The sequence below is a fragment of the Castanea sativa genome, chromosome 2, assembly GCF_040712315.1.
Source record: "Castanea sativa cultivar Marrone di Chiusa Pesio chromosome 2, ASM4071231v1".
Lineage (NCBI taxonomy): Eukaryota > Viridiplantae > Streptophyta > Magnoliopsida > Fagales > Fagaceae > Castanea > Castanea sativa.
In genome coordinates, this window is record NC_134014.1 from 45,255,716 (window position 1) to 45,281,984 (window position 26,269).

General features: G+C 38.2%; 3 protein-coding genes across 3 annotated transcripts; 2 read left to right on the plus strand and 1 right to left on the minus strand.

Moving 5' to 3' along the window:
* The first annotated feature begins 3,072 nt into the window (after window positions 1-3,072).
* LOC142625402 (uncharacterized) lies at window positions 3,073-3,990 on the plus strand. Its single transcript, XM_075799069.1, has 2 exons — window positions 3,073-3,354; window positions 3,451-3,990. The coding sequence occupies exons 1-2, from the start codon at window positions 3,073-3,075 to the stop codon at window positions 3,988-3,990; spliced, it is 822 nt and encodes a 273-aa protein (XP_075655184.1).
* A 10,097-nt stretch (window positions 3,991-14,087) lies between these two features.
* LOC142624358 (serine/threonine-protein kinase SRK2I) lies at window positions 14,088-18,889 on the plus strand. The gene is made up of 9 exons (XM_075797908.1): window positions 14,088-14,690; window positions 15,325-15,399; window positions 15,502-15,603; window positions 15,710-15,763; window positions 15,901-15,993; window positions 16,446-16,538; window positions 16,801-16,905; window positions 16,996-17,094; window positions 18,240-18,889. The coding sequence occupies exons 1-9, from the start codon at window positions 14,514-14,516 to the stop codon at window positions 18,528-18,530; spliced, it is 1,089 nt and encodes a 362-aa protein (XP_075654023.1). The 5' UTR covers window positions 14,088-14,513; the 3' UTR covers window positions 18,531-18,889.
* A 1,876-nt stretch (window positions 18,890-20,765) lies between these two features.
* Window positions 20,766-26,046, minus strand: LOC142626177 (putative disease resistance protein At5g66900). Its single transcript, XM_075799972.1, has 5 exons — window positions 24,791-26,046; window positions 23,966-24,375; window positions 23,442-23,803; window positions 22,689-22,900; window positions 20,766-22,586 (listed from the first exon to the last, which is right to left on the minus strand). Exons 1-5 carry the CDS (start codon window positions 25,416-25,418, stop codon window positions 21,751-21,753), a joined length of 2,448 nt encoding a protein of 815 aa, XP_075656087.1. The 5' UTR covers window positions 25,419-26,046; the 3' UTR covers window positions 20,766-21,750.
* Between the last annotated feature and the right edge of the window lie 223 nt (window positions 26,047-26,269).

Sequence of the window (26,269 nt, forward strand, 5' to 3'; positions counted from 1 at the left end):
ATTTGTCTGGAAGGATTACCCATTGTAGGAAACTCGTAAACCCATAGTAATAAATAAATTGTGAGCCCAATAATACATTTGGCCCATTAGTTGAGAATTGGGAGTGCACAATTGGCGCCGTCTATAGGAATCTCCTACAGAGCTGTATTTCCAATGGAATTTACTTGACAAAACATGTTCGACTAGCGTTCGGCAAGCTATGTCAGTAGTGGGTTTGAGGGCTCGTCTCGGAGTTCGAGCTGGCAAGAAAGGAGGTATAAGAGAAATGAAGAGCGAAGGCATGAACGGGGGGAAGAACACTTTGGCTCGAGAGAGGGATTGTTGCAAATGTATCGTCCGCTTCTGAAGTCCCCGAGCAAGAGCATCATGACAAGCGAGATTAAGAGTTAGAGCACCTACATAGACTTGTCAGGGATCTAGAATATGAGGTGTGGGGTAGGCGCCGAAAAAGGAATCGCAATGAGTCTCCTAAAGAGTCAGTGAGTGTTGGTGATAGCCACGGGGAGGCATCCCGTCAATCTGGTTCTCGTCGATCAAGGGAGAGATCACAGGATTTCGTTGATAGGGGTTCAATTTCCCCTAAACGGCATAGGCATTGGAGTGCAGCAATGGATGTTATGAGTTGTGCGCCGCGTAGGGCAGCTCGATCACCATTTTCAGGTGAGATTGAACGTGCGCAAATGTCGAAGAGATTTAGTAGACCACCGTTCATTTCGTATGATGGAAAGGCAGATCCCATCGAGCACGTCAGTCACTATATCCAGATTATGTCTTCCTATAATCAAAACGACGAGCTCATGTGTAAAGTATTTCTTTCCAGTCTCGGGCCTACTACTTTAAGGTGGTTTAACGGATTAAGGAAGGGGTCAATTCAAAATTTTTGGGAACTAATTCAAGAGTTTGGTGCTTGGTTTCTGACATGCAACCAAGTGCTGCAACCTGTGGATACTTTGCTCTCTATAAAAATGGGAGTAGGTGAAACTCTTTGCTAATAGGTATTAGGAGTTGTATAATGAGATTGGTGGGGGTAATGAGAAAGTGGTTGATACTACTTTCAGGCTGGGTCTGTGGGAGGATTCGGAGTTACAGGAGTCGTTGACTATGAGACCTCCCAAGAATATGCGATAACTTATGAGGCGTATTGAGGAATATAAAAGGCTGGAAGATGATTGACAGCAAAGTAAAGGAAAAGCGTCAACCACATCACAATACTCAAAGGAATCTCGGCTAAGGGGCCTCCAGCCAAGACCCAAGAGGGAGTTGAGAATTCAAGAGCCTAATGCTTATACCGGGGAAATCAATGTGGCATTCAAGGAGCCCCGTGCATAAGATTCTGGAATGAATAAAAAATGAGCCTTACTTTCGGTGGCCAAGCAAAATGGGGGGAGACCTGACAAGAAGAAATCAAAGCCTATACTGCATTTACCACCAGGACAAGGGGCATACTACCAAAGTGCAGGGTGCTTAAGAATCATTTGGAGCAACTTGTGAAGTCTGGACATCTGAAAGAGTTTGTTGTGGACTCTGAGAATGGAGCTTCTGGACAAGCCTCAAGATTACAGGGGAATGCCCTTCCACCCCTGCTAGGTGTGATCGAGGTTATTCATGTAACATCAATAGGTACCAGCGTGAGTTAGCGAAAGAGAGTGTTAACTGTGGTGTCGGTAAAAAATGATGGGGAAGATGTTCTGTCCGGAAAGAAGATGAAACTTACCTGAGAATCGATTGCTTTTGGCGATAATGACCTAGAAGGAACAACCTAGCCGTATGATGATGCGCTCGTGGTCACTGCCCAAATAAATGGTTTTATCATCAAAAGAGTGTTGATAGTAAGGATGGCAATAAAAGCCCGACTCGCGAGTACCCGGTCCAGCCCGACCCTAATGGGTCGGATTTTACCTTGCCCGATATTAGGGTTAGGTATGGATCTTTAAAAAAAACCCGAAGTAGGTTTGGGTTCGGTCTGGGTTTTTGCCATACTTGGCTAGGACCCGACCCGATTAAGTATAAAATTACCAAAAAACCCCTTATATATATAAACTAAAAAAACCCTACTTCCTCTCATATTCCACACTCAGCCTTCCCACTCCCTATCCATTTCCCTCACAACCTCACTTTCCTCTCCCTTTCTCACTCACGAGCTCATCCTCTTCTCCCTCTCTCACTCACTCTCACTCATAACTCAACCTCAAGCTCTAACCTTTGTCACCGCTGCCATCACACAATCTCACAGCCGGCCTCAAGCTTAGTCACCGTTAGTCTCAAGCTCTGTCACCGTCGGTCTCAAGATCATCACAGGTTTGTTTCTCTTTCTTTGTCTTCTTTGAGCTCCGATTTGTCTTCTCCAAGTGTAGCTCAGCCAAGATTTGCCACCACCAAGATCTCTCCTTTTTTTTTTAAGGTTCATTACTTGGTGCCTGAAAGGGGTATTATTGTGTATATTCATTTGTAGGATTTACTCTGTAGATTTTTGAACTTGATGTAATGGTCCCGGATTTGGATTTGGGGGATTTATTTTGTATATATTTGAATTTGTGGCAAATCTTGATGTAAGGAAGGATTTTTTATTTTATTTTATTTTATGTATTTGGGTTATGCATATAGGATTTATGTATGGGTTTGTGATTTTTATGTATTATTTCTTGTGATTTCTGTATTTGAGTTTGTGATTTCTGTATTTGGGTTTGTGATTTTGAAAGGGAAAATGAGAAATCTAAAAGTAAATAATTGTAGATTTATGTGAAATTTGAAATCTAAAATTATTGTAGAAATCTAAAATAATTATTGTAAATTAAATTAGTGTAGAAATATGAGATTTATTAAATTAATTACAATTTTTTTTAAAAAAATTGAGCCACGATTTAGGCCCTTAGGACTTAGGATTGGGCCCTAAAGTGGGTGGGGCCTAACAGGATGGGTTTGGATATGAAAAAAAAAATCTGTTTATCAAACGGGTCGAGTCTAGGTAATGGATACAGGCCCGCTAGTCGGATTCGGGTATCAAGAAACCCGGCCCCGAACCCGACTAGTTACCATTCCTAGTTGATAGATCATGGAAGTGGGGTTGAGGTAATGTATCCTGATCTCTTCAAACAATTAGGGTTGAAGGCAGGGGATCTCTATAAGTATGATACCCCTCTAGTGGGATTTGATGGCAGAATGGTAATTCCAAATAGGCAGAGTTCACTTCCAGTGAATACGGAGGGGAAAGAGGTGATGGTGAATTTCATTGTGGTCAGTTCATTTTCTTTGTACATGACGATACTTGGCAAGCCATGGATTCACGCCATGGGAGCCATCCCGTCCACTTTGCATGTTAAGGTGAAGCTTCATATTGACCACGGTGTCACCGTGGTAAAGGGAGATCAACAAGTAGCAAGGCAATGTTTAGTGGCAGCTATGAATTGAGAGATCAAGCAGAAAGAGTCTATCAAGTAGGACCATTTGTAGGAATTACAAGAGCCCTTAGAGGGTAAAGGAACTGACAGTGTCGATGATCTGATTAAAGTAAGCATACTTCCTTATGAGAATAAGAATTTTTATATAGGGAATAGTATGAAGCAGGAGGATAGGACGAGTGTATTGTTATTGTTGGTTCAAAATCTCGACATCTTTGCATGGAGCCCCTATGATGTGCCCAGTGTGGACCCCAAGTTCATTACCCACAAACTTAATGTAGATCCAACGTTACCCCCAAAGAAGCAAAAGTCGAGGAGATCGGCCAAGCAACATGTAGAGGCTGTGAAGCAAGAGGTTAAGAAGCTGAAACTAGCCGCGACAATTAAAGAAGTCTACTTCCCAGTGTGGTTGTTCAATACTGTAGTGGTGAAGAAGAAGAACAATAAATGGAGGGTCTATGTAGACTTTACTGACCTCAACCTAGCTTGTCCCAAGGATCCATTCCCTATGCCAAAGATTGATCAGTTGGTGGATGCCACCTGTGGACATCCCAATATGAGTTTTTTGGATGCCTTTCAGGGCTACCATTAGATTGTCTTGGCCGCTGAGGATTAGGAGAAAACGTCGTTTATATCTCCAGAAGCAAATTACCATTACACGGTAATGCCTTTGGTCTAAAGAATGCGGGGCCTACTTATCAAAGGATGATGACTAGGATGTTCAGAGAGAACATCGGAAGCACAATGGAAGTTTATATTGATGACATGGTGGTGAAAAGCAAGGAGGATTAGAAGCATGTGGGTGATCTAAAGGAGATATTTGAAGTACTCTAGTGACACAAGCTGTGCCTTAACATTGAAAAGTGTGTCTTTGGTGTGGGAGCTGGTATTTCTCAGGTACATGATTACCCATCGAGAAATAAAGGTGAACCTTAATCAGATAAGTGCTATAGAGCGGCTTAGGCTGCCGAGCAACCCAAAGGAGGTACAGGTTTAACTACATTAAACCAATTCATTTCAAAATTTGTTGATCGATGCCGTCCTTTCTACCAGTTGCTGAAAAAATGAAGAGGCTTTTAGTGGACCGAGGAGTGTGAGAAGGCCTTTCGGGACCTAAAGAAATATTTAGTAAGCGCACTAGTGCTGTCTTCCCTGGAGGCTGGTGAAGACTTGTATATGCATTTAGCAATATCTAAGCATGCAGTAAGCTTGGTATTATTGAAATATCAGGGAGGAGTTCAGAAACCAATCTATTACATTAGTAAAACCTTGGTTGATGCAGAAACTAGGTATTTGCCCTTGGAAAAGTTAGCCTTGGCGCAACTAGAAAGTTACCTCACTATTTTAAAGCCCATACTGTTTATGTGTTGACCGAATACCCACTACAATCCTTGCTGAAGAGATTTGACTTCACAGGCTGGATAGCCAAGTAGGGAACCAATTATGGCTTATTTGACATTTGGTATAGGCCTAGAAGCTCAGTCAAAGGTCAAGTACTTGCCGACTTTGTCACAGAGTTTACTCATCGGGGTAATTGGGGAATTGTGTGTAATGTGAAAGCCCGGCCCTAGAGGGTATTTGTGGACAGCGTGTCCAGTGCAATGGGAGTGAGGGCTAGTATTGTCATCATATCATCAGAAAGAGTGAAAGTGGAACATTCATTTAGGTTGGGATTTAGGGCATCAAACAATGAGGCCGAGTATGAGGCTCTACTTGCAGGATTGAGGGCTGCGCTTAGCCTTGGGGCAGCCGACCTAGAAGTGTATTCGGATTCTTGGCTGGTGGTTAGTCAAGTTGAGGGTAGTTTTGAGGTCAAAGATTCACAGATGGTCAATTACTTGAAGCTTGCAAAGAAGATGATGAGCAAGTTTCAGAAGATGAGATTAGTTCAAATTTCCCGAGGGCAAAACAGGCATGCGAATTCTTTGAAAACTCTTGCATCATCACTGACCGACGAGGTGCCTCGGTTGATCAAAGGAAAGGTGGTAAAGGAACCTAGTATTGATTTGAAAGTGAGTGTCTCGGCCATTGCCTTATCTGAGGCTAGTTGGATGGACCCGATCATTAAGTTTCTCGCCGTATGCCATTTGCCGAGAGAAGTAAAGAAGAAGACAAAGTACGAAGAATTGCTGCTCGGTTCTGATTATCCGAAGACCGCAGATTGCACCAAAGAACTTTCGGAGGGCCTTACTTGTTATGCCACCATCCTAATAAAGTTAATGAACTCTTAATCGAGCTCTATGAAGGGATCTACGGTAACCATGTTGGAGGTCGGCCATTGGCTCATTGAGTAATGACACAAGGATTTTGGTGGCCCAAGATGCAGAGAAATGCTACTGAGTATGTCAAAAAGTGCAAGCAATGTCAAAAACATGGCTCGTTGATACACTAACCTGTAGGAAGTCTTAATCCCATCAAGAATCCATGGCCTTTTGTGCAATGGGGGCTAGACATCATTGGCCAATTTCTTGGAGCTATATGAAATAGAAGATTTGTCTTGGTGGCTGTCGATTATTTCACTAAGTGGGTTGAAGCTGAAGCGCTAGCCAATATTAGGGATATGGATGTCAAGAAATTTGTTTGGAAGAACTTAGTGACGAGATTTGGAGTGCTAGAGTCCCCAGTGTCAGATAATGGGTTGCAATTTGACATTAAAGCCTTCTGCAAGTATTATAGTGACCACGACATAAAGAACAGCTATTCAACCCCGGCATACCCCCAAAGTAATGGCCAAGCCGAAGCTACGAACAAAGTAATTGTTAATGGGTTGAAGAAGAGATTAGAGGGAACAAAGGGAAGATGGACGAGGAATTATCGAACATGTTGTGAGCATACATGATGACACTGCGGAGATCAATAGGTAAAATTCTTACTCCTTAGTGGACAGAGCAAAAGCGGTTATACTAGTAGAAATAAGCTTGTGTAGCACAAGGATTTCAGATTTCTCCCTGGTCATAAATGAAGAATCGATGGTAAGGAAATTAGACTCTCTAGAGGAGCACCGAGAAGCAGCGATGATTCACTTGGTGGACTACTAACATAAGCTGGCTCAATGGTATAACAAGGATGTGAAAACGAGAGAGTTTGGTGGTGGTGCTTTTGTGCTACGGAGAGCAGTGGGGAGTGCACAGGACATCAATGTCAAGAAGTTGGCTTCGAATTGGGAAAGGCCATACAAAGTCACTAATATAGCTGGAGCAAGAGCATACTACCTAGAGGACATAGAGGAGAGGCCAGTTCTCCGGCCATGGAATGTTCAAAACTTGAAATTTTTTTATCATTAAGTATGTAAAGCTTAAGTGGTCGGTATGTACAGTATTCAACATGTAGATTGTAATAAATAAACAGCATGTGAATTTTACCACTTTGGACTCCTTACCCTAAAATTTTATAAGGACAGAAGCCTTGGCTTGGCTTGACCCGATCATCGACCAGCTGAAAACCTTATCCTAAAATTTTCTAAGGACAGAAGCCTCAGCTTGGTTCAATCTCGGTCATCGATCAAGTGGAAACCTTACTCTAAATTTCCTAAGGATAGAAACCTCGGCTTAGTTTGATCTCAGTCACCAATCAGGTGGAAATCTTATACTAAATTTTCTAAGGATAGAAACCTTGGCTCGGTTCGAACTCGATCACTGTTCAGATGGAAACCTTACTCTAAATTTCCTAAGGACAGAAACCTCGGTTTGGTTCGACCTCAGTCATCGACCAGATGAAAACCTTATTCCATTTCCTAAGACGAAAAATAGCAAAATAACATAGTGTAAAGTGCCAAACAATATAAACCAAGAAAATTGAATAGAGAAAAGGAAATAAATCGAAATAGTTCAATTTAAAAAAAAAAAAAATCATTACCAAATCATGGTGACATTAAGTATCTGTCAAAAAATAGTAGTATTTGTCATCAAAACCATGATGACTATGTCCTGTCACCACATCTCGGTGACCATGGGCAAACTAAAGCGAAAATAAAGGAAAATAGTAATGTAGGTAAATAAAACATTCTCTTGATTCAGATAGTGGGATCATGCGGCTATTCGGGTTGGACTGGGGTAGCATCCACAGCGAGCTGGAGGTTAGGGTCTGGAAGCTAAGGTTGGGTTGATCCCTGTACAATATTCGGATCATTGGTGATCTCGAGATCGATCTACTCTGCATGAGAGTCAATCTCCTGCACCAACTCCCTCATGCTATGAGTATTTTCATCATTGGCACCTGTGAGGTTTTGAACTAGACGAGGGGGCTTGGGGTAAGGAATTTGGTCGGGATTTTTGAATGGTGACTCTTCAGGAACACCTAAAGCGGCCATGGCTACCAACCACCCTTCTTTGAATCCATACCTTCGTGTCTGAAACATGACGGGCTCGCAAGAGTTCTTGGCATCGGTAAAGCCCGTATCGTAGAACTTGTCCTCACTTTGTTCTAGGGCCATCTTCAAATTAGTTACTTCTTTATCTCTAGCCAAGTTTATGCTTTCAGCCTCGGCAAGCCTCAGCTCCATCTCCCCAAGTTTTTTCTCTAGACCGGTCACCTTTTGCTCGGCGTGGATACGGACCCTCTCAGCTTCCCTGGCTCTCTCCTCAGCAGTCTCAATGGTCGTGCTCTTCTCCCTAGTAATGGCCTCAACAACTTCTTTTAAGACATTTTCTATGTCAACCTCTTCTGCCACACTCTTTAGTTGATCTTCCATCATATAAGCCAGTTGTGTAAGAAGCAAAGAAATACCATGGCAATAATTAAACAATCGAAGGTTAAGCATTACCGTAATAGTATGCCACTAAAGTTTGACAGTCACAGCCTCGTCACTGCCATCCACAAAGTAGTGCATGTCGTTTGGCAGTTGTAGGGCTTCCCCTACACTCCGAGCAATCCACCCACCCTCCCCGGCAGACCAGTTCCTTATATTGGATGTAACAGGAAGAGGTCCATCCCCGAGCATGAAGGTGCTTTGCCATCTGATTGTAAGGTGCGCTGAGGAAGAGGCTACATTAGACCCCATCTGCACGAGTGGGTAGGTGCCTGTAACAGGTTCTCGGATGGACACAAAAGCTATGGTTGGAGCGAGAGGGTCCTCGGTGGCACATCTTCTGGCCTATCAGAGGGTTGGCTGGCATTCTAGGGTCTTTTTTTACCATGGAGAGCAGGAGGAGGAGGAGCTTGTTGCTGCGTAGTGGGCTGTCCATCAGGCAAGAATCGATCAGCTGTCATATTCTGGCGCACCACCATCTCATCATTTGGATCCTTGGTATCAGCCTTTGAAGAATCATCTAACTTAACCACTACTTGCCCTACAACTTGAGCTTCTTCGTGGGGTTCCTCCATTGGGATGTGCTCAGCACAGCTGTGAAAAACGGTATCCGCTGATCTGTCCCTTATAGGTAATAGTGAACCTGCCTTGATTTGCCAAGGATCGAGGCTTCGTGCCTCATCAAGTGTTAATCCTGGTGGCAAAAATCCTAGGTGCTGAACTTCTAGATATGATAATAGAGGGCTACCCATAGACAATGCTTGTCTAGGATCCTGGAAGCTCGTGTAAACAGGAGTAAAACTGAGTATGAGACGGGAAGCCCGTAACTGACCGTCGTAGTGTATGAAGATTTCTAATCAAAGCACGAAATTCAAATCCCTCACATGCACTATGTTGATGTCCGGTTTAAAAATTTTAGTGTCTGCATCACCATAAATAAAAATTATAAGCATTTAGGTAAACATAAAGGTAATTATGAATGAACAGCAAAGCACTACATAATAAAAAAATTCAACATGAACGGTACCAACCAATATCTCGGGGCAAGGTCGAGCAAGTGAGCTCATTGGCATGCCAATTGCCGCTCACCCGAATGAATTCTCCAACCGAATTTCTGTTAGAGTCGAGAAGGCACGATATTAGCCATACCTGGGTATTCCTAACCTTAAGGTAATACCCCGACCCTTCTTTATTGCATAAGCTATACATGAAATTTATATCATATTGGTCTATATATAACCCATATAAATCATTCAGCCGACTAATGCTGCTTACTACTCGGTAGAAGTTTGGTGGGAGTTGGTCGGGGCACAATCAGTAAAATCTAAGTGTCCTAAGTATCAAAAGATCTACGGGGAACCTTATCCCACCTTCTAGAATAGACATTAAAGAAAAGAAAACTACATGAGGACACCGTTCAAGTGTGATACTGTCCTCATGGCAATATGCTACATCTACATCTGGAGGAATGGCAAACCTAGCCCTAAAATTGGCTAGGGCAGCCTTAGTTCTAAGAAGGTGAGAAAAAACCCATTTCTAATACTAGAAGAGAAGAAAGTAACTAGTAAAAGGTAAGGGAATGAGTGAAGGGACTTACAGTAGGTTATAAGAAGTGTGCCCTTGGTGGGAAGATTTATGCTTGGTGATGATGAACACAGAGAAAGAGAGGAAGTAAAAAGTAGTTTGAGAAGGAGAATGTCACAATTTATAGGGAAGAGGAATTAAAGAGGCAATAAATGAGTATTTAGGCGGGAAAACTTTTTAGTGATTTTTTTGTAACCACCGCATGCATGACCTCGGTACATGAACTGTCAGATCATATTACTGTCCGATGGGACAGGTTATCACCCCATTTTTTTTCATAAAAATGGTTGCTGTCTTGTCCCTAATTAATGACTAACAGTTCGCATCCTCGAGGAACAGACAACAGTATGACGCAGGTCTTTGATCCCTTCCCCAAGCATAGGGAATGAATCAAGGGGGGCTATTGTACGGTATCTGGTTATAAGCCCTTTTTCCCTTGGGCCCCAGTCCAAGCGGCCCATGAACAATATCAAGCTTTAGGCCCATTACCCCTTACGACCAAGTTTAAACGGCTTATGAGCACTAGCCCATTGTTTGAGAATCCGATGCACGACATGACGACTCAAGCATATCATGGTCTTCGTGCAGCCACTGCTCGGTTGTATCTCGAAAGGCCGGTAGTGCCTTAAGAAATACCGCTGCTGAGCACCATTCGACATTTAGCACCAGTTCCAGGATCCAAGCTCCTATTCCCAAAGCAGGATCAATTCTTGTTAGGAATAATCAAAATAGACCCCACCCACATGAGTGGAGCTAGAAAGTAATCATCATTAACCCATTATGGAAATGCTATAAATAAGAAGAAAGGAGGAAAAAATGGGGTTGGACAATAGATGGTAAAGATTTGAACAGCCCAGAAGCGCTAGCCTATTGTTTGAGAATCCAATGCACGGCATGATGACTTGAGCATGTCAAGGTCTTGGTGCAGCCACTGCTTGGTTGTATCTCGGAAGGCCGGTAGTGCCTTGGAAAATACCGCTGCTGAGCACCATTTGGCATTTAGCACCAATTCCAACATCCAAGCTCCTATTCCCAAAGCAAAATCAATTCTTGTCAAGAATAATCAAAATAGACCCCACCCACACAAGTGGAGCTAGAAAGTAATCATCATTAACCCATTATGGAAAGGCTATAAATAAGAAGAAAGGAGGAAAAAATGGGGTTGGACAATAGATGGTAAAGATTTGAAAAGAGAGAAATCGTGTGAGGAAACCAAGCAGTAAGTGTGCTCGGCAAGGGAAGTAACCTACCTTGGTGGGCTTTGATTTGTTCGGAGGGATTGCCCATTGTAGGAAACCCGTAAACCCACAATAATAAATAAATTGTGAGCCCAATAGCATAGTTGGCCCATTAGTCAGGAATTGGGAGCGCACATAACCCATCGTTGATCAATGAGAAATGGTCACTTGATCATTTAAATGTCCATATGGTTGTCAGATGCAGTTGAACCCAATGATAGGCAATGATGCCACATTTTTAGTGACATGGAGGAGATCTCTAGATCTTTACTCCCTTTGGCTATGACAGTCAATAGCAAGTTAAATGCTTCAAAACTTGGAACTGTCATGTTGATTGGTTTTTGTAGGTTTTTGAATTGTCCTAACTTATCTTTCTTAAAAAAAATAAAAATAAAAATAAAAACTAAAAACTAAACTTAGTCCCTAACATACCCTTTTTCTTACATGGGTATGTTAGGGCCCAATCAAGCATAATGTAATTTGTTTCAATAAAGATTATACTTATCCTTAGGTTGTGTTTGTGTTCGTATAAAATAATTCAAAGGTAAGGTTTTTATTTATTTATTTTTATAGGAAAGGTATGTTATTTCTTTGAAAGAGTCTTGTAACTCTATTGGCTACTCCTGATATTTCTAACTGATAAATCGAATGTTCAAATATCTTACTCTTAATTACTAATATATCAAAAAATTGGAATAAGATTTTTATCTATCATAAAATAATTATTTTCATGGGCTTGAGCCACTATAACATAAGAGAAGCATGGGCTGTGAGCCCATTTCATGATGCGTAGAAGATGTGGGTTATGAGCCCATCATGTGAAGTGGAGAGGTTATGGGCCATGAATCCAATCTGAAAATATATGGATTCATAGGAAAAAAGTCCAATCCATGTAGGTGTATAGAATTTGGGCATTTTTGGGCTTTGAAGAGATTTAACCCTAAACCCATTTTTTTCTTGCCTGTACGGACATGAAATAAAAGTCCTCAACAATATGTAATTGTCTTTCAACTTTTGTTGCTTGTCAAATCTGCAGATGTTGCTACCTTCATCGCTTGCATTAGCCTTGTCGCTTGTTCTGACAAGATTTGCTTTAATTAGTTGACTTTGATTGAATGAGATGTGGAGTTTCGAACAATTGAATGGCCATTTTTGTGTCATTTGGCGACAGGTTTATGCTTCCCCCACATGAGTTGGTAGAATTGAATGATGGGTTGAACTTGAACCTTAACTTGAGTTTAACCAACTGATGTGCAATTTCTCAAGTGCAAATTTCATTTACATGTGATATTATATACCCTAGGAGTCTAGGAAAAGACATACATCCAATGTCCTATCAATTATGCACTGATTCAACCTTAACTTTATGCTGCACGTTTGGTCTATAAAAAGATTAAAGAAAAAAAAGGTCCCAGTAAAGCAAAAGGCTTTTGAAATGGAAAGATAGGCACTAAGGCACCTGAACTTATAAAATCTGCAGAAAGAAAGTTACTTCGCAGCTAATTACTGTAGATAGAGGATATATCGCTTTGAAAATTTTACACATAGCAACATCAATGTCTCACCAAAACATGCTTGCACTTACATGGATTAGCAATAGCAAGTATAGTGCAAATACAATCAACACGATCCATTAACTCACTTAAGTACAAGGATGTCGTATCAACAAGCGGCCTTGCTTTTATCCGCAAATAAAAAACAAAAAAAAAAAAAAAAAGAAGAAAAAGAATGGCATTGCTAGGCTGGTCCAATTCAGAATATTCCATTTTAAAGTTCTCTTAACCTTCTAGGAATGTTATCATGTTGCACACGATACTCAATAGAGATACGCGCTAGTCTTTGTTTGATAGCAAATCTTAAAGTCTAATCGACAAGATGAAAGACTTTGTTCAAGGTAGAATATTTGAACGGCTGAAATTTCTTGGAGTACGTACTCGTGAGATTAAACTAATCAAAACTTCCACCATGTGCTTATTTCTTTTTTGGGTAAATACTGCTTGAAAGTCAGAAACTTTCCTTTATTCCCAAGGCTTTGTAATGAATGGACAATCTACTTATCTGAATTGACTAAAACGTCCCCGAGAAACATTCTTATCCCATTCATACATTTTTTTTTTGTCTTTCCCTATACCTCCCATTGTTTGATGGACCGCCCATAGGAAGTCACTGTCTTGACAAAATCTGATGATTAAACAACAGCTCATATCGATCAGTTCAACTTACTCGTACGCAATCATAACTCATGAAATATGTTAAAGCTGCTCGATAGCATTTGTTAATGGATTCCATATATTGTGTGTAACAAAAATGGCAAACAAATATCTTTTTAATGGGTCACTTCATCTTGTTTTTAATAGAATTATGTATATATATATATATATATATATGTGTGTGTGTTAAAAGGATTATATCAACAGGTACTTTTGAAAAATTTGTTAAAAGATAATTCTAAGAAATTTTTAATATAGTTTTTATGAAAAATATAAAACTGTAAAAAAAAAGTTACATATTTTTTTCTTTTTCATAATTTTTTTTCTAAAGAATGCATTTTTAATTGGTCAAAAATTTTATAGCTCGATTGACATTTAACACTTCAAATTGTTCTTGACAGATGTTCAATGTTTAAAATTTTCATCTTCTTTATAATTATTAAAATATTAAAAAAATTCATTTGACAGAATATTATGAGATTTCTTTTAATAAAAATAAAACTAATCATTACAATAAAAAAAATTCAACAATAGAGTTCGATTCTCAATTATTAGTTTATGTAAAAAGTAAATAAAAAATAAATAATTCTTTTACAACTTTTTATATTTTTCACATAAATATTATCAAAACTTTCTCAGAATAATTTAATAACATTAGGTACCTTAGTTTATTACAGTGAACTCGGTGGAGCAAGCAGAAGCAGCTGGACCCTCCCCAACCCACGTGACCACAAACATAATTTATCCAAAACTGAGGATAGCATAGTCATTCATGAAATGTGCAGGACCAATTACTAAAGCGGAGAGAGAGAGAGAGAGTCTACACACAAACAATCAGACAAGTAATGAAGTCAGGGAACAGCACTGCTTACAAGACAATACAAACACCTCAAACGGCGCCGTCGCGAAAGCCCAACCTCCCCCGACATAAAACGACGCCGCTTTCTTGTCTTTATTGACCCACTTGTATATTATCTTCGTACTAGTAATATTTTCAGACCCCAGTTTATCAACGTCATTTCTATTTTCTCCAATCCTCAATTAAAAAAAACCAAAAAAAAAAAAAAAAAAAGTCTCCCACAACTCTCTCTTTTCGTTCGCCGATCACAAATTTTCTCTATCCACCTTTTTCTTCTCTCTTTTTCTGAACCGTACCGAACCGAACTTGACGAGCCTTTTTTTTTCTAACAACCCACCGACTCACCCGAGTTTCCTTAAAAGTGGTAGTTACTACTTGGACTTCACTTCACCGATTAACGATTACTACCAAAGCGTCGTCGTTTTTTTTTTTTTTTTTTTTTTTTTTTTGGGGTTAGGTCAAAGTGGGTGAGTGAAAATGGATCGGACCCCGATAACAGTCGGGCCGGGCGTGGACATGCCGATCATGCACGATAGCGATCGGTACGATTTCGTCAGGGATATCGGGTCGGGTAATTTCGGTGTGGCCCGGTTGATGAGAGACAAGCACACGAAGGAGCTCGTAGCCGTCAAATACATAGAGCGGGGCGATAAGGTTAGTTTCGGGAATTTAATAGTACAAAAAAAATTTGTGTTTGCTTTTATTGCAGGTTTTTTTTTCTTCTAAATTCTATTTATGGAAATCAGGTTCAGGCCGTTCTATGATTGACATAATTGGTACTATTTTTTTTTCTTCAATTATTGTCTCAGTTTTTTTTTAGGAATTTATTTCGCGTATTTAATGGTGGATTTAATTTTATATCTTCGTATTAAATTAATGGTTGTTCTGGATTTCCTGTTTTTTCTTATAATCGTTTTTAATTAGTGTGTTACTTTTGGAAAGTGATATATTTATATTTCGTTCAAAGATTGATTATCAGTATACTTAAGTAGAATTCTTCAAGTTAATTTAAAATTTTTTTTTTTGATTCTTTAATTTCCCGGGTTCCAAATATAGATTTCAGCTGAATTGAAATTTGTTTTGTTGAGAAGGATCTAGCTCTGCTTGCTTTAATTTTATTCGAAAAAATCCGATCAAATTTAGAGAGAGAGGAAAGGTTTGACTGTTTTTTTTAAAAAAAAATGTTCAGCACAATATTTATGAGATTAGAGTTTTACAGAGAGGTGATAAGATTTTATGGATTGCTGCTTTTTTTTTTTTCTTCTTATTGTGGTATTTTTTGTTGCAGATAGATGAGAATGTTCAAAGAGAAATCATAAATCATAGGTCTCTGAGACACCCCAACATCGTTAGATTTAAAGAGGTTAGTTATTTTATTTTATTTTGGCAAAAAAGAAAAATTTTGAGCTTGATTGTTATCCCAAAGTAAGATGGATTAATTGGTTCTGTGCATCCAAATATATAGGTAATTTTAACACCTACCCATTTGGCGATTGTGATGGAATATGCATCTGGAGGAGAGCTTTTTGAGCGAATATGCAATGCCGGGCGCTTTAGTGAAGATGAGGTGCTTAATGCAAGATTATTGTGTTCTGCATCGATTTCTTGTACTCTTTTTTGAAAGGAGGGTGGGGATGCACTATTTTTATCATTTTACTCTGTTGTTGTTGTAGGCTCGCTTCTTCTTTCAACAACTTATATCTGGAGTCAGCTACTGCCATGCTATGGTATTGAAGCGTTTTTCCTTTTTTTTTTATATTATATATTTTATTATTATTTTATAATAATGAAAATTTGTTATTTCCTACCCCTGCTATGGAAACTTCATATATTCAGTTCTTTGTTATTTTGTTTCTTGGTGAAGCAAATATGCCATCGTGACTTGAAGCTAGAAAACACTTTGTTGGATGGAAGCCCGGCTCCTCGATTGAAGATATGTGACTTTGGATATTCAAAGGTACTAGTTGTGTTTCTCTTTCTTATTCTCTCTGCTGTCAGTTTTGGGGAGGGAGAAAGGGGGTGGGGGATTACTTAGTTAAGGTGAATTATTGACTAGCTATCTTGGGAGAGTCGCAATTCTCATGACAAAACAATTTTTGCAGTTTCAGATGATTCTGACTTCAAAATGTTTCTCAAGAGTCAAGACTTTCATTACACTTAAACAGCAAAACTGAGACATGAATTAGTGTGCACACACAGAGACACGCTTAATTCTGATTCTGAATCCACTTGCTTCTAAAGCATACAAATATGGATTCTAATGTAAAATATGTAGATGCTTCTCTATAATTTTGAGACCTTTGAACCTGTTAAGGACGTGTGCCTTTATGCTCTAATCATGTGCTCTGTTTATCTGATTATGGATGCTTTTTCTTTTTTGATAAGTCTGACTATGGATGCTATTAACAGTCTTCAGTGCTTCATTCCCAACCAAAGTCAACTGTGGGAACTCCTGCTTACATTGCTCCAGAAGTACTGCTTAGGCAAGAGTATGATGGCAAGGTAAAACCATTTCTACTTCGATTAATAGTTGTCTTCCTTGAATGCAAAGCCAATCTTATACAAAGTCTGGATTGGGGCTATAGTGTATTTAACCCTCCTTCAATAACCGTTTTGGTTGTGGTCCTTCTTTGAGTGTATATTCTTTGGATTCTACTTAAATTGCAAATCATATAGTCACTTTCATCTCATCTATAATGACATTACAATCAGACATTTAAATTAATTAGTTGCTGTTTTGATACTGTGTTGCATAAAATATCAGATTGCAGATGTGTGGTCATGTGGTGTGACCTTATACGTGATGCTGGTGGGAGCATATCCTTTTGAGGATCCTGATGAGCCTAAGGATTTTCGGAAGACTATACAAGTATATTGCTAGGCCTTTTAATCACTTCATGTGCATATGAATTGATGTAAATTTCGTTATGCATAACATATTTTTATTGGTTCCACACAGAGAATCCTCAGCGTCCAGTACTCCATTCCAGACTGTGTTCAAATATCTCCCGAGTGTCGCCACCTGATCTCAAGAATTTTTGTTGCTGATCCTGCAGCGGTTAGTGGTTTCTTGTTTATCAAAATTGAATTTTCTTTTTCTGCAAAATATATAGATCATTCTTGTTCTATCCAATAACTTGAGAAATATGGTTATACAGTTTTCCATACACTGTGACTTGGGTGCCTTTAACTTGCAGAATTTTCACAATTGATGTGCCTTGTTTGATCTGGAAGCTTGTTTATTTATAAGCTGGGGTTATGATCACTTTGTTGATCTTTTCATTTGGCAACCTTTCTTTCGCCACACCATTCTTTGATTGTATGCATTCCTCAAATTGTGCTGAGATAACTGTTATCTGTCAGTTTGACTTGATGACATCTATGGATGATTCACTTTTTGAAATGAGGGATTTTCTTTCTTTTTTTTTACCCCAAATCTTGCTTGACATTTCAATGTTTATTTTCTTTCATGCGATTGAACTTTTGGTGTTTCAAAAGAGGCAGCAATTAGAACCCATTCTACTGAAACTTGAACTTTATAAAGTCAGAAACCCAGTCCAGTCATCTTTTAGGTTTACTAATCACTTGTCTATGTTTGTTAAGCAGATGGTACCTCTTAGAACATAAATATAAATGAGTTAATTTTCCACTATGCATCTGTTTAGGCTTTTGGGACAGGTTGGGTTTTATTAGGATAATGATTAACTGGTTAAGTTTATTACTTGTTATTACATTTAACTTTTATCTCAAGTGATTTACGATAAAATGAAAGCAGTGGTCTGGTATTTGAATCTTGTCTCAATTCTATTGCTCCCATTTATGTTAAATTCCTCATGTTGAACCTCACTGGTTGAGGAGAGTTTGGGTCTGCATCTGAGGGTAATTGTTGAGTAATGATTTAATGGTTAAATTTCCTACTTCCTATCCCATCGGCTTAAGTTTTGGGAGTGGTACATTATTAGTATCGCCAGGAAAAAAAAAAAAAAAAATTCTACTTGATGATATTGAAAAATATCACCACTTATGGACCATAGATATAAAGTTGAATGCTAATGGAGTTTAGATATTCTGAATTTGGTTACTTTGTAAATTTATTTTGCTGGTTTGAGTGATATTTTCAGTACAAATAAAGGATTTAACTTGCACTTTTGCTGGATTGATTGTTCTTCAAGGCTGATGCTTATGGAAACTTTCATGTAACAGAGGATCACCATTCCTGACATCAAGAACCATGAGTGGTTTTTAAAGAATCTCCCAGCAGACCTAATGGATGAAAGAACGATAGGCAATCAGTTTGAAGAGCCAGACCAACCAATGCAGAGTGTTGATGTGATCATGCAGATAATTGCTGAGGCCACCATACCTGCAGTTGGGGCTCATAGCCTTCACCAGTTCTCAATAGACAACCTGGATATGGATGATGATATGGATGACTTGGATTCTGACTCTGAGCTTGACATCGATAGCAGTGGGGAGATAGTCTATGCACTGTGATATCAATTTATCTGGAATTTGAAAGACTGCTTCTGCAATATAGCGTCGTTCTTTTGGGCCATGGCTGGGGAAGATCTGACTAAGAGAGTGTGGTGTTGGGTAGATTAGAATAGATCAGACCTTAGGTAAGTGCATCATGTTAGTCTTAGTTGTGCTCCTTCGAGTCATGTTCATAGATGCAGTTTTTCACATTTCTGTGTGGGGGAATTCAATCTTTCAAGCTTTATAAGGGGGTGGTGGTATTGGATTAAAATTCTACAGGAGAAGTTGTAAACCACATGTCCCTGTTCAACTCTTCTTTATTTGCCTTTGTTATTCGTTGTGTTTTTGGCTTAAATACACCGAAAAACTCTCTACAACACTTGTCTTACGATTTCCATCCATATTTGGCAGTGCAGTTATTTCAATTCTTGTATAATTTTTGTGAATGAAGAAGGTTCACCGTGAGGCTTTGGCTCTCCCCCGCTATGTAGAAAGATGAAACTCGAGGACAAAATTATCCGTATCTAGAAGTTAGTTAATAGATTGAAGTTTTTAACATTTTTTGTCTCTATATTGTTAGTTAATAAATTGAAGTTAAAAATAAATTCTTTGTCTCTATAATTTGGACTTGTTTTCAATTTGGTCCTTTCAACTTTTCATAACTTCATTTTGGTTAATACAGTATATTTTTAAACTTTCTGTCAGTACTCGGTAGTGTGATTTTTGTAAGTGAAATGACAGCAAAGACGGCAACAAATTTACAAATTTAAAAATATAACATCAAAATGAAAATTGTAAAAACTCAAGGACCAAATTATAAATGAAGTCATAATATAGACCAAGCCTATCTTTTCTTAAAATATATTTTTGCCTATCTTTTCATAAACTCCGTATTAAAAATTTTCAGTGAATCGTGGAATTTGGAATTGTAAGGTTTGACACTTTTTTTAACCAGTTGATGAACCAAGGTATCATTGTATTATCTAACAAGTAAAAATGTTCATTTCTAAAAAAAAGAAATGTTAATTGAATAATATTTTCACAACAAATCTTAATTGGGAGGTTAATATTAGTTGTTACTATGGGTAAAAAAAGTAATTTCAATTGTAAGTTTAAATTAGAATAAATAATAATTTACTACGTATGATTTATTATAAAAATATTATAAAAATATTGTAGACGTAACACTTCGCTTCCTAAAAATCTTATATGGAATTTAAAATAACTAAAGAAATGGTTAATAAAAGCATTTTCTTTAATAATGGTATTCCCATAAATTTATGGCCCGTAACTACAGAACTTTCTACGAGAGTGCATGAGCAAAGAACCTGAATCTCATAATGAATCAGAATATTCAGATGGAAAAGAGCAAAGAATAGACCAAATGGTTTGAGGCTCAAAATCCTTGGTTCATGTAGGAAAATTCTTAGGTAGTTCCGAAATATAGTGAAATAGTACTCCTTTCTCTCACATTCATAATGGAGCCTACCATGAATTTAATGAGCAAATTCCGCCATGAATGTGAGAGGAGGGAGTACCTAAGAATTACTCGTTCATGTAGTGTCCAAAGCTTCGAGGCAAAGGTTGCAAAATTTAAACCAAGTTATAGTACACACATTACACATTGCTTTTAGTACCATATCTTCCAAAACCAAGTTGTGTTCTGTCCGGTTTGTATCTAAAAAGAATTTTTTTAAAGGATAAAGTTTAGCAACAAAATTGGTTGTAGCTTAAGACTATATTTTTACTCAATAAAATAAATATTATTACATATTTTGAAAATCTAACCGTTGAATTGCATGTTATTTTCGCTCTTAGTACACACGTAAAATTGTGTTAATCAGATATTATTTACTATATGATCTATAAGTTTATATTTTATGCATAATTTTAAACTACAAAAACTTGTAATTTAAACAATTTATTGATGGCATAACTATTAACCTTTAATTTTCTAAAAATTTTGCAAGTATGAATAATATAAGAAGAAGATGTAATCCAATGATGGATTTGTCCAAATTCACCTTCTATATAAAGATATTAAGTAAGTTTATAGCTTAAGGATACGACCAATTTTATAGCTAAACTTTATCATTTTCTAAATTTATATGTAGTTATCAATACATCATTAGATTATATTCCTATCCACTAACTAAATAAATGACTATTGGAAACAAATAATCCTTTATTTTGTAAGCTCCCCTCTTTTATTTTCTTAGCAGCTGCTGTTGATTTAGCATATTTCTGCTATTATTTTTTTGATAAACTTCAACTTTTATTCAAACGGAAAGTGCAGAGAGACAATCTCCCAAACAGGCAGAGTGGACAACTCTAGGGAGATTATCCTTATTAAAATGACTCACTAATAGCAAGAGATAATTTTGAAGTGACATGAGCTGCAAAATTACTCTCCCTTTTAACCCAACGAAAACAACACTGAACAAAACCTAATTTAAGATTTAACATACTACAAACTAAATTAGTAATAGACCAGTCTGTAACAACATCTTCAATGGACAGGGGGTCAAAACATCGCTTTGCATCTCCTTCAATAATGATACATGACCATCTTTCTTGGATTGCTAACTGGGCAGCCCACAAAATTGCATTGGCTTCAGCTGCAATAGGGGGACAAGGATGGTGGGTCTTGGACCAGGCTTTGGATACTATGCCCTTGTCATCTCTAGCAACAACTGTGAGGGCAGAAGAAGACTCGGCTACAGCTGCATCAACGTTAAGTTTTATCCATCCTGGGGGAGGGGGCTTCCATCTAAATACAGCCGGTGCAGCGAAGGAGGGCTTTTCTAATTCCAACAAAGTTGAAAATTCAAGGAACTTGAAGTTTATCTGCTTGATGGAGTTTGGAATGTCAACCTGTCCCTCCTGAAAAGAAACTTGATTTCAAAGATGCCAGATTTCATCAAGAATGAGAGCCATGTGAAGGGGAATAAGCCATTGGTCTTCAGAAGGGCATAGAGCTTGAGGAGGGTCCAAAATTAGCTTGATGATGTCCGTGCAGGCAGAAATATGGTGCTCATAAGACCTGAAACCCCGACAGCTAAAGTGCCCAGATTTCTTTGGCAACTGGGCATCCAAAGAATAGACGGCAACAAATCTCCACTTCGAAACCATAAAGGAGACAAGAGGGGTCATTAATATTGATTTTTTGAGCAGATTGTCCTTTGTTGGTAAGGAATTAGAGCCAACAACATTTTTGAAGGAGAATAGTTCTCAGAAATCATTTGGGAAGCCAATTCAAGTTGATATCTTTTTCAGCCACCTCTACCTTGAGCTCGGTGAGGAATTCCTTGATAGGCTCCCACAACCTGGCCCTCTCTTCGTCACATACCACAAGCTTTAACTGCTCAAGATCCATTATTGATTCTGGAAACTGAGTACGCAATCTCAAGCACCCTTTCATGTTGAGCACTTTTAGATTACACAACTCACCAATGTGTTTTGGCAACTTCATAATGCTTAGGCAGTCAGATATGTCTAGAATGCTTAACATATGGAGGCTTCTGATTGAATTTGGTAGCTCTGACAAATCAGTACATGACCTAAGCCTTAGCACTTCTAAATTCACCAGCTTTCCAATTTCTTCTGGCAGTGCAAACAACTTATGACAGTTGGTGATGCTGATTTTTTTGAGGTGGACGATATCACATAGCCCAACAGGCAATTCCTCTAGATCATTGCAATAGTCAATGTTTATCTCCGTCAAATTTGGAAATGCATCAGAAACCTGAATTGTACAATTCTCAAAAGCCTTACCAATATTACACATAAACAAGGATATTTTCTTCAAACTCTTCAATGGTACAAGGGTCTCGCAAAGCGAAGAAATTGAAACCTTCTCTAATCTGATTCTTTTTAAATTGGGTAGAGACCTGAGCAATTGAAAATTGCTTATCTTGGAAAGAAAGAAACCATAATTATTGAGTATCAAAACCTTGAGTTTATCCATTTTCTCCACAAACTCAGGTAAGGTGTAATTCTTTGAATGAAAATTCAAAACTAGAACCTCAACTTTGGATCCTTGAATGTTGCACCAACTGGACGAGAATAATTCATCTGCAAAAAGAATGTTATACAATGTGACAAGCCATCAATATTATGTAAATTACATATTGTGTATGTCTGTGTGTGTCTTTGATAGAGAGAAAATGTGCCAACCTGTTGAGATAGATAGTAGGCGAGCATTAATGAGTTGCTGTTTTTGTTCCGTCCACCACTTTGGTAGATTGTTTCCACTAATGTTAATAATCAGTCTTGGCCTTTGTCCTACAGACTCCTGGCTGCTCTGATGCATAGCAAGCTCTCTAAGAATATCATGTTGTGTGACAAAGTCTTCATTGTAATAGCTTTTGACCTCACTTGCATCTTTCCTGTGAATGGGAAAAATTAAAAGCTTAGAACATATTCAAAAATTTCAGCTTCACAAATGAAAAATATATGTTCCATTATCGTCCAACAAAATTAAGAATATAATGACACAATAAAGGGAAATCGATACTATCAGTTTCCATCTACAATAATTATATTCAAGTGTATGCCAGACAAGATGCAAAAAGGTGTTTACTATAAAATTTGAAATACCCATCTTTGCCAGGGCACGGTAGTTGGAAACTTGGAATCTCTTATTGTTTCTAGATTGGCATAAGTTTCCTTTTTTCTAGCTCTTTTTAGTAATCAATCACCTTTCAAATCAATGGTATGAAAAATCCTAAATCGGCCATTGACATGCCAGATAAAATATAATAACATATTATCAAATGCCATCAGAAGTTAATTAAGCCATAAGAAAAATATTTTGGGCCTTAAGGCCAGGTGTAGAGTTACGGCACAATACAACTAGAAACTAGCAGTAATCACGTGAAGAAATCACACAAGAAGAAAACTGTAGTACAGAGATAAAAGGCAGCGTACCTTGCCATCACAAGACTAGCCAGATTTCGAATGGTGAGTTCTTGCAAATTGGCAATGGCTTGGATGCCATCTTCATCCAGTTCATACAATTCTGCCCACATATCAATGAGGGCAGCAGCAGAGATCCTTTGGTCTTCGGGAAATGAACCTAGGTCCATGAAACACTCTTTAATGATGACCTTGTCATCTGAAAATTCTAGGCTTTTTTGAAGATGAGCAAGCAGCTCCGTATCAGAACTAAAATAAAATTGACCATCAGACCATTTCATTAGTCTACTGTGCCATACTACTGCATGCTGCCCACACAGTGAGCCACCAATCACTTTAATGACTAATGGGAATCCCCCACAGCCTCTTACTATCTGCAATTCAAGGAACCAGATAAACTCAGTTATTGTTTGGAGGTTAAAGGGTTAATTTTTGGCCCAAGCAAAGCTTAAATGTATGTGTATGAAAACATATATATATCTCACACAATTTTTTTTTGATAAGCTTTTTATATCTCTCAAAGATTGACAAAGTACCTTTTTGACATCTTCTTCTGCTGGAACATAAGAGCTCCCATCATGTAGGGATGCTGAGCGATGGAAAAGAGTCATTGCATCAACATCATCTAGTGGTTTTAAGTGATATGTAAATTTTTTAAATCTTGGAAATGCAGTTCTTGAAGTAACCAAGATCTTGTAATTGGGAAGATCAAACTTAAACATTTCAGGAAGGGATTCTGATCCAAGCCAGACATCATCTAGGATCAACAATATAGGACTAGGGCTGAGATGATTCAGCAGTTGGGACAGCTGGTCGATTGCATCTTCATCACATTGAATTTGAAAAGTAGGCTGCATATCCTTATAATTTAATAGGTTCTGCACAATGACCTTCACATTGGGAGTTTTTGAAACGTTCACAAAGAGAATATTGTCCCCAAACATTCCTGTCCAAACACAATGTAGTTAGAAAACTGCCACAGAGGCACATTTCATATCGCATAACACACAAATAATGGCCAAGTCATATGAACAGAATACCCGATCCAAATCGCAGCAAACATTGACATGTGAGAAAAAAAAAATTTATGAGAAACACCGCCAATTATGAAGATATGAGAATTTCCTTTAAAAAAAAAAAAAACCATCTCGTTTCTTTTACTACATTAATTCGTTTTAGGATTCAACAAAGAAGTTCACAATGTATTTTGTTTTTGCTACTACCTAACGGTTTAGGTTACTATGAAGGATCCACATACTAGGACTATAAATCACTTTAAAAGTATGCAAACTATATTTCCCAAAACACTAACCAATTAGAAAGTAAAATTACACACTGACATACAAAAGAGATGGAATTACCTTTAATTTGATCATCCTGACAAAGCATTTGGACCAATGTGGTCTTCCCGCATCCTCCAGGAGCAGTCAGTAGAAGCAGCTGCACCTCCTCCTTCAACAGCAGTGTCTTCAACTCCTTCGTTGGCATATCCAACCCGACTGTAAAATCCGGGGGGTCACGAACTGTGCACGGCACTCCTTTTCTATCCACAATCGAATCCACTTTCTCCAGAATAAGATTCACATTTACCAAAGTCTTCAACCCATTCCTTGTGCTATGCACTTGCAAATCAACCTGACAGAACCTGACAATTTCTTTGTCCAACTCTTCAAGTTTGGAAGAGTAATAGACTTTGAAACAGTAGTTCCACCACCGGATTTTCAAGCACTTGCGAACCAGCTTCTCTCCCTTTTTCATATTTTTGATCAAGTTCTCTGTTTCCACTTTTCGGAGATCAAGTTGTTCGCTTAATTGTGTTATTTCTTTGACCATTGGTGCCAAATTATTTAACGTGGATTCGAGGCGTTTAAGAATGGGTTTGAACAAACGGGCTTTGCTTACCACATCCTTAACCGTGTCATGTAACACTGCAAAGCCCTCACCAAATGCTGCCCCAAGAGCAGCCCCTCCAACAAATGCTGCTGCCATAGCTTTGCTTCAAAGATTCTATATCCAATATAGTATTTGGAAACCTAATTGAGAAACTAAGGCTTCACTCACTCACTCTACCCAACTGTGCAAAATGCAATTTTTTTTTTTTTTTGGGGATGACTGTGATTTTTATTTAAATAAATAAAAATTGCAATACAGTGGTGAACTAGCAGTGAGACCTGAAAATATGCAATACAGTGGTAAACTAGCAGTGAGACCCTGAAAATATGCAATAAAGTGTTAAACTAGCAGTGAGACCTGAAAATTGCAATACAACGGTTTAAACTAGCAGTGAGACCTGAAATTTGCAAAGCTAAATCAACACTTTATATACTACACAAAAATTATTAACATCTCTCGTTCAATTTCTTAGTGGTGCTCAGGAAACGGAGCGGAAGGCATATCAATTGATCGCTCGGTACAGGCCGAGTACCAATTCATTATAAATATATTTATAAATATAAAAAAAGAGATGTGCCGAGTAGCAGAAGAGACCTCATCTCAACGGCTTCTTTCGTAGGAAAGAAACAAATGATTACATACGGTTTTCTGTTTCTCCGCAATTGCGCATCTTTACCTTCAACCTGGAAGCGTCCTTTCAGAACTCGGAACTAGAAGCGAAGCAACAAACAAGAGACATTTTTACTAAATTACTATATATATTATTTTTTTGACTTCGTACTAAATTACTATTATTGCCTTATTGGTTTGGTAATAAAAAATTAATAAATAAAGAAGTTAAATTTTTTTTTTTTTTTGAGCAGCTATAGAAGTTAAAAATTTGTGAGAGAGGGATAATATTGCTCACCTACCCCACTCTACTTTAGGAGAAATTATTTGCTCCTCCA

Excerpts from the sequence above, each read along its gene's own strand:
- LOC142625402 (XM_075799069.1), top strand. The coding sequence starts at position 3,073 with ATGTATCCTGATCTCTTCAAACAATTAGGGTTGAAGGCAGGGGATCTC. Across the intron at positions 3,355-3,450 it reads TTGACCACGGTGTCACCGTG|GAATTACAAGAGCCCTTAGA; the intron begins GTAAAGGGAGAT and ends GACCATTTGTAG.
- LOC142624358 (XM_075797908.1), top strand. The coding sequence starts at position 14,514 with ATGGATCGGACCCCGATAACAGTCGGGCCGGGCGTGGACATGCCGATC. Across the intron at positions 14,691-15,324 it reads ACATAGAGCGGGGCGATAAG|ATAGATGAGAATGTTCAAAG; the intron begins GTTAGTTTCGGG and ends TTTTTGTTGCAG. Across the intron at positions 15,400-15,501 it reads ACATCGTTAGATTTAAAGAG|GTAATTTTAACACCTACCCA; the intron begins GTTAGTTATTTT and ends CCAAATATATAG.
- LOC142626177 (XM_075799972.1), bottom strand. The coding sequence starts at position 25,418 with ATGGCAGCAGCATTTGTTGGAGGGGCTGCTCTTGGGGCAGCATTTGGT. Across the intron at positions 24,376-24,790 it reads TCAGGATGATCAAATTAAAG|GAATGTTTGGGGACAATATT; the intron begins GTAATTCCATCT and ends GTGTTTGGACAG. Across the intron at positions 23,804-23,965 it reads CAGAAGAAGATGTCAAAAAG|ATAGTAAGAGGCTGTGGGGG; the intron begins GTACTTTGTCAA and ends CTTGAATTGCAG.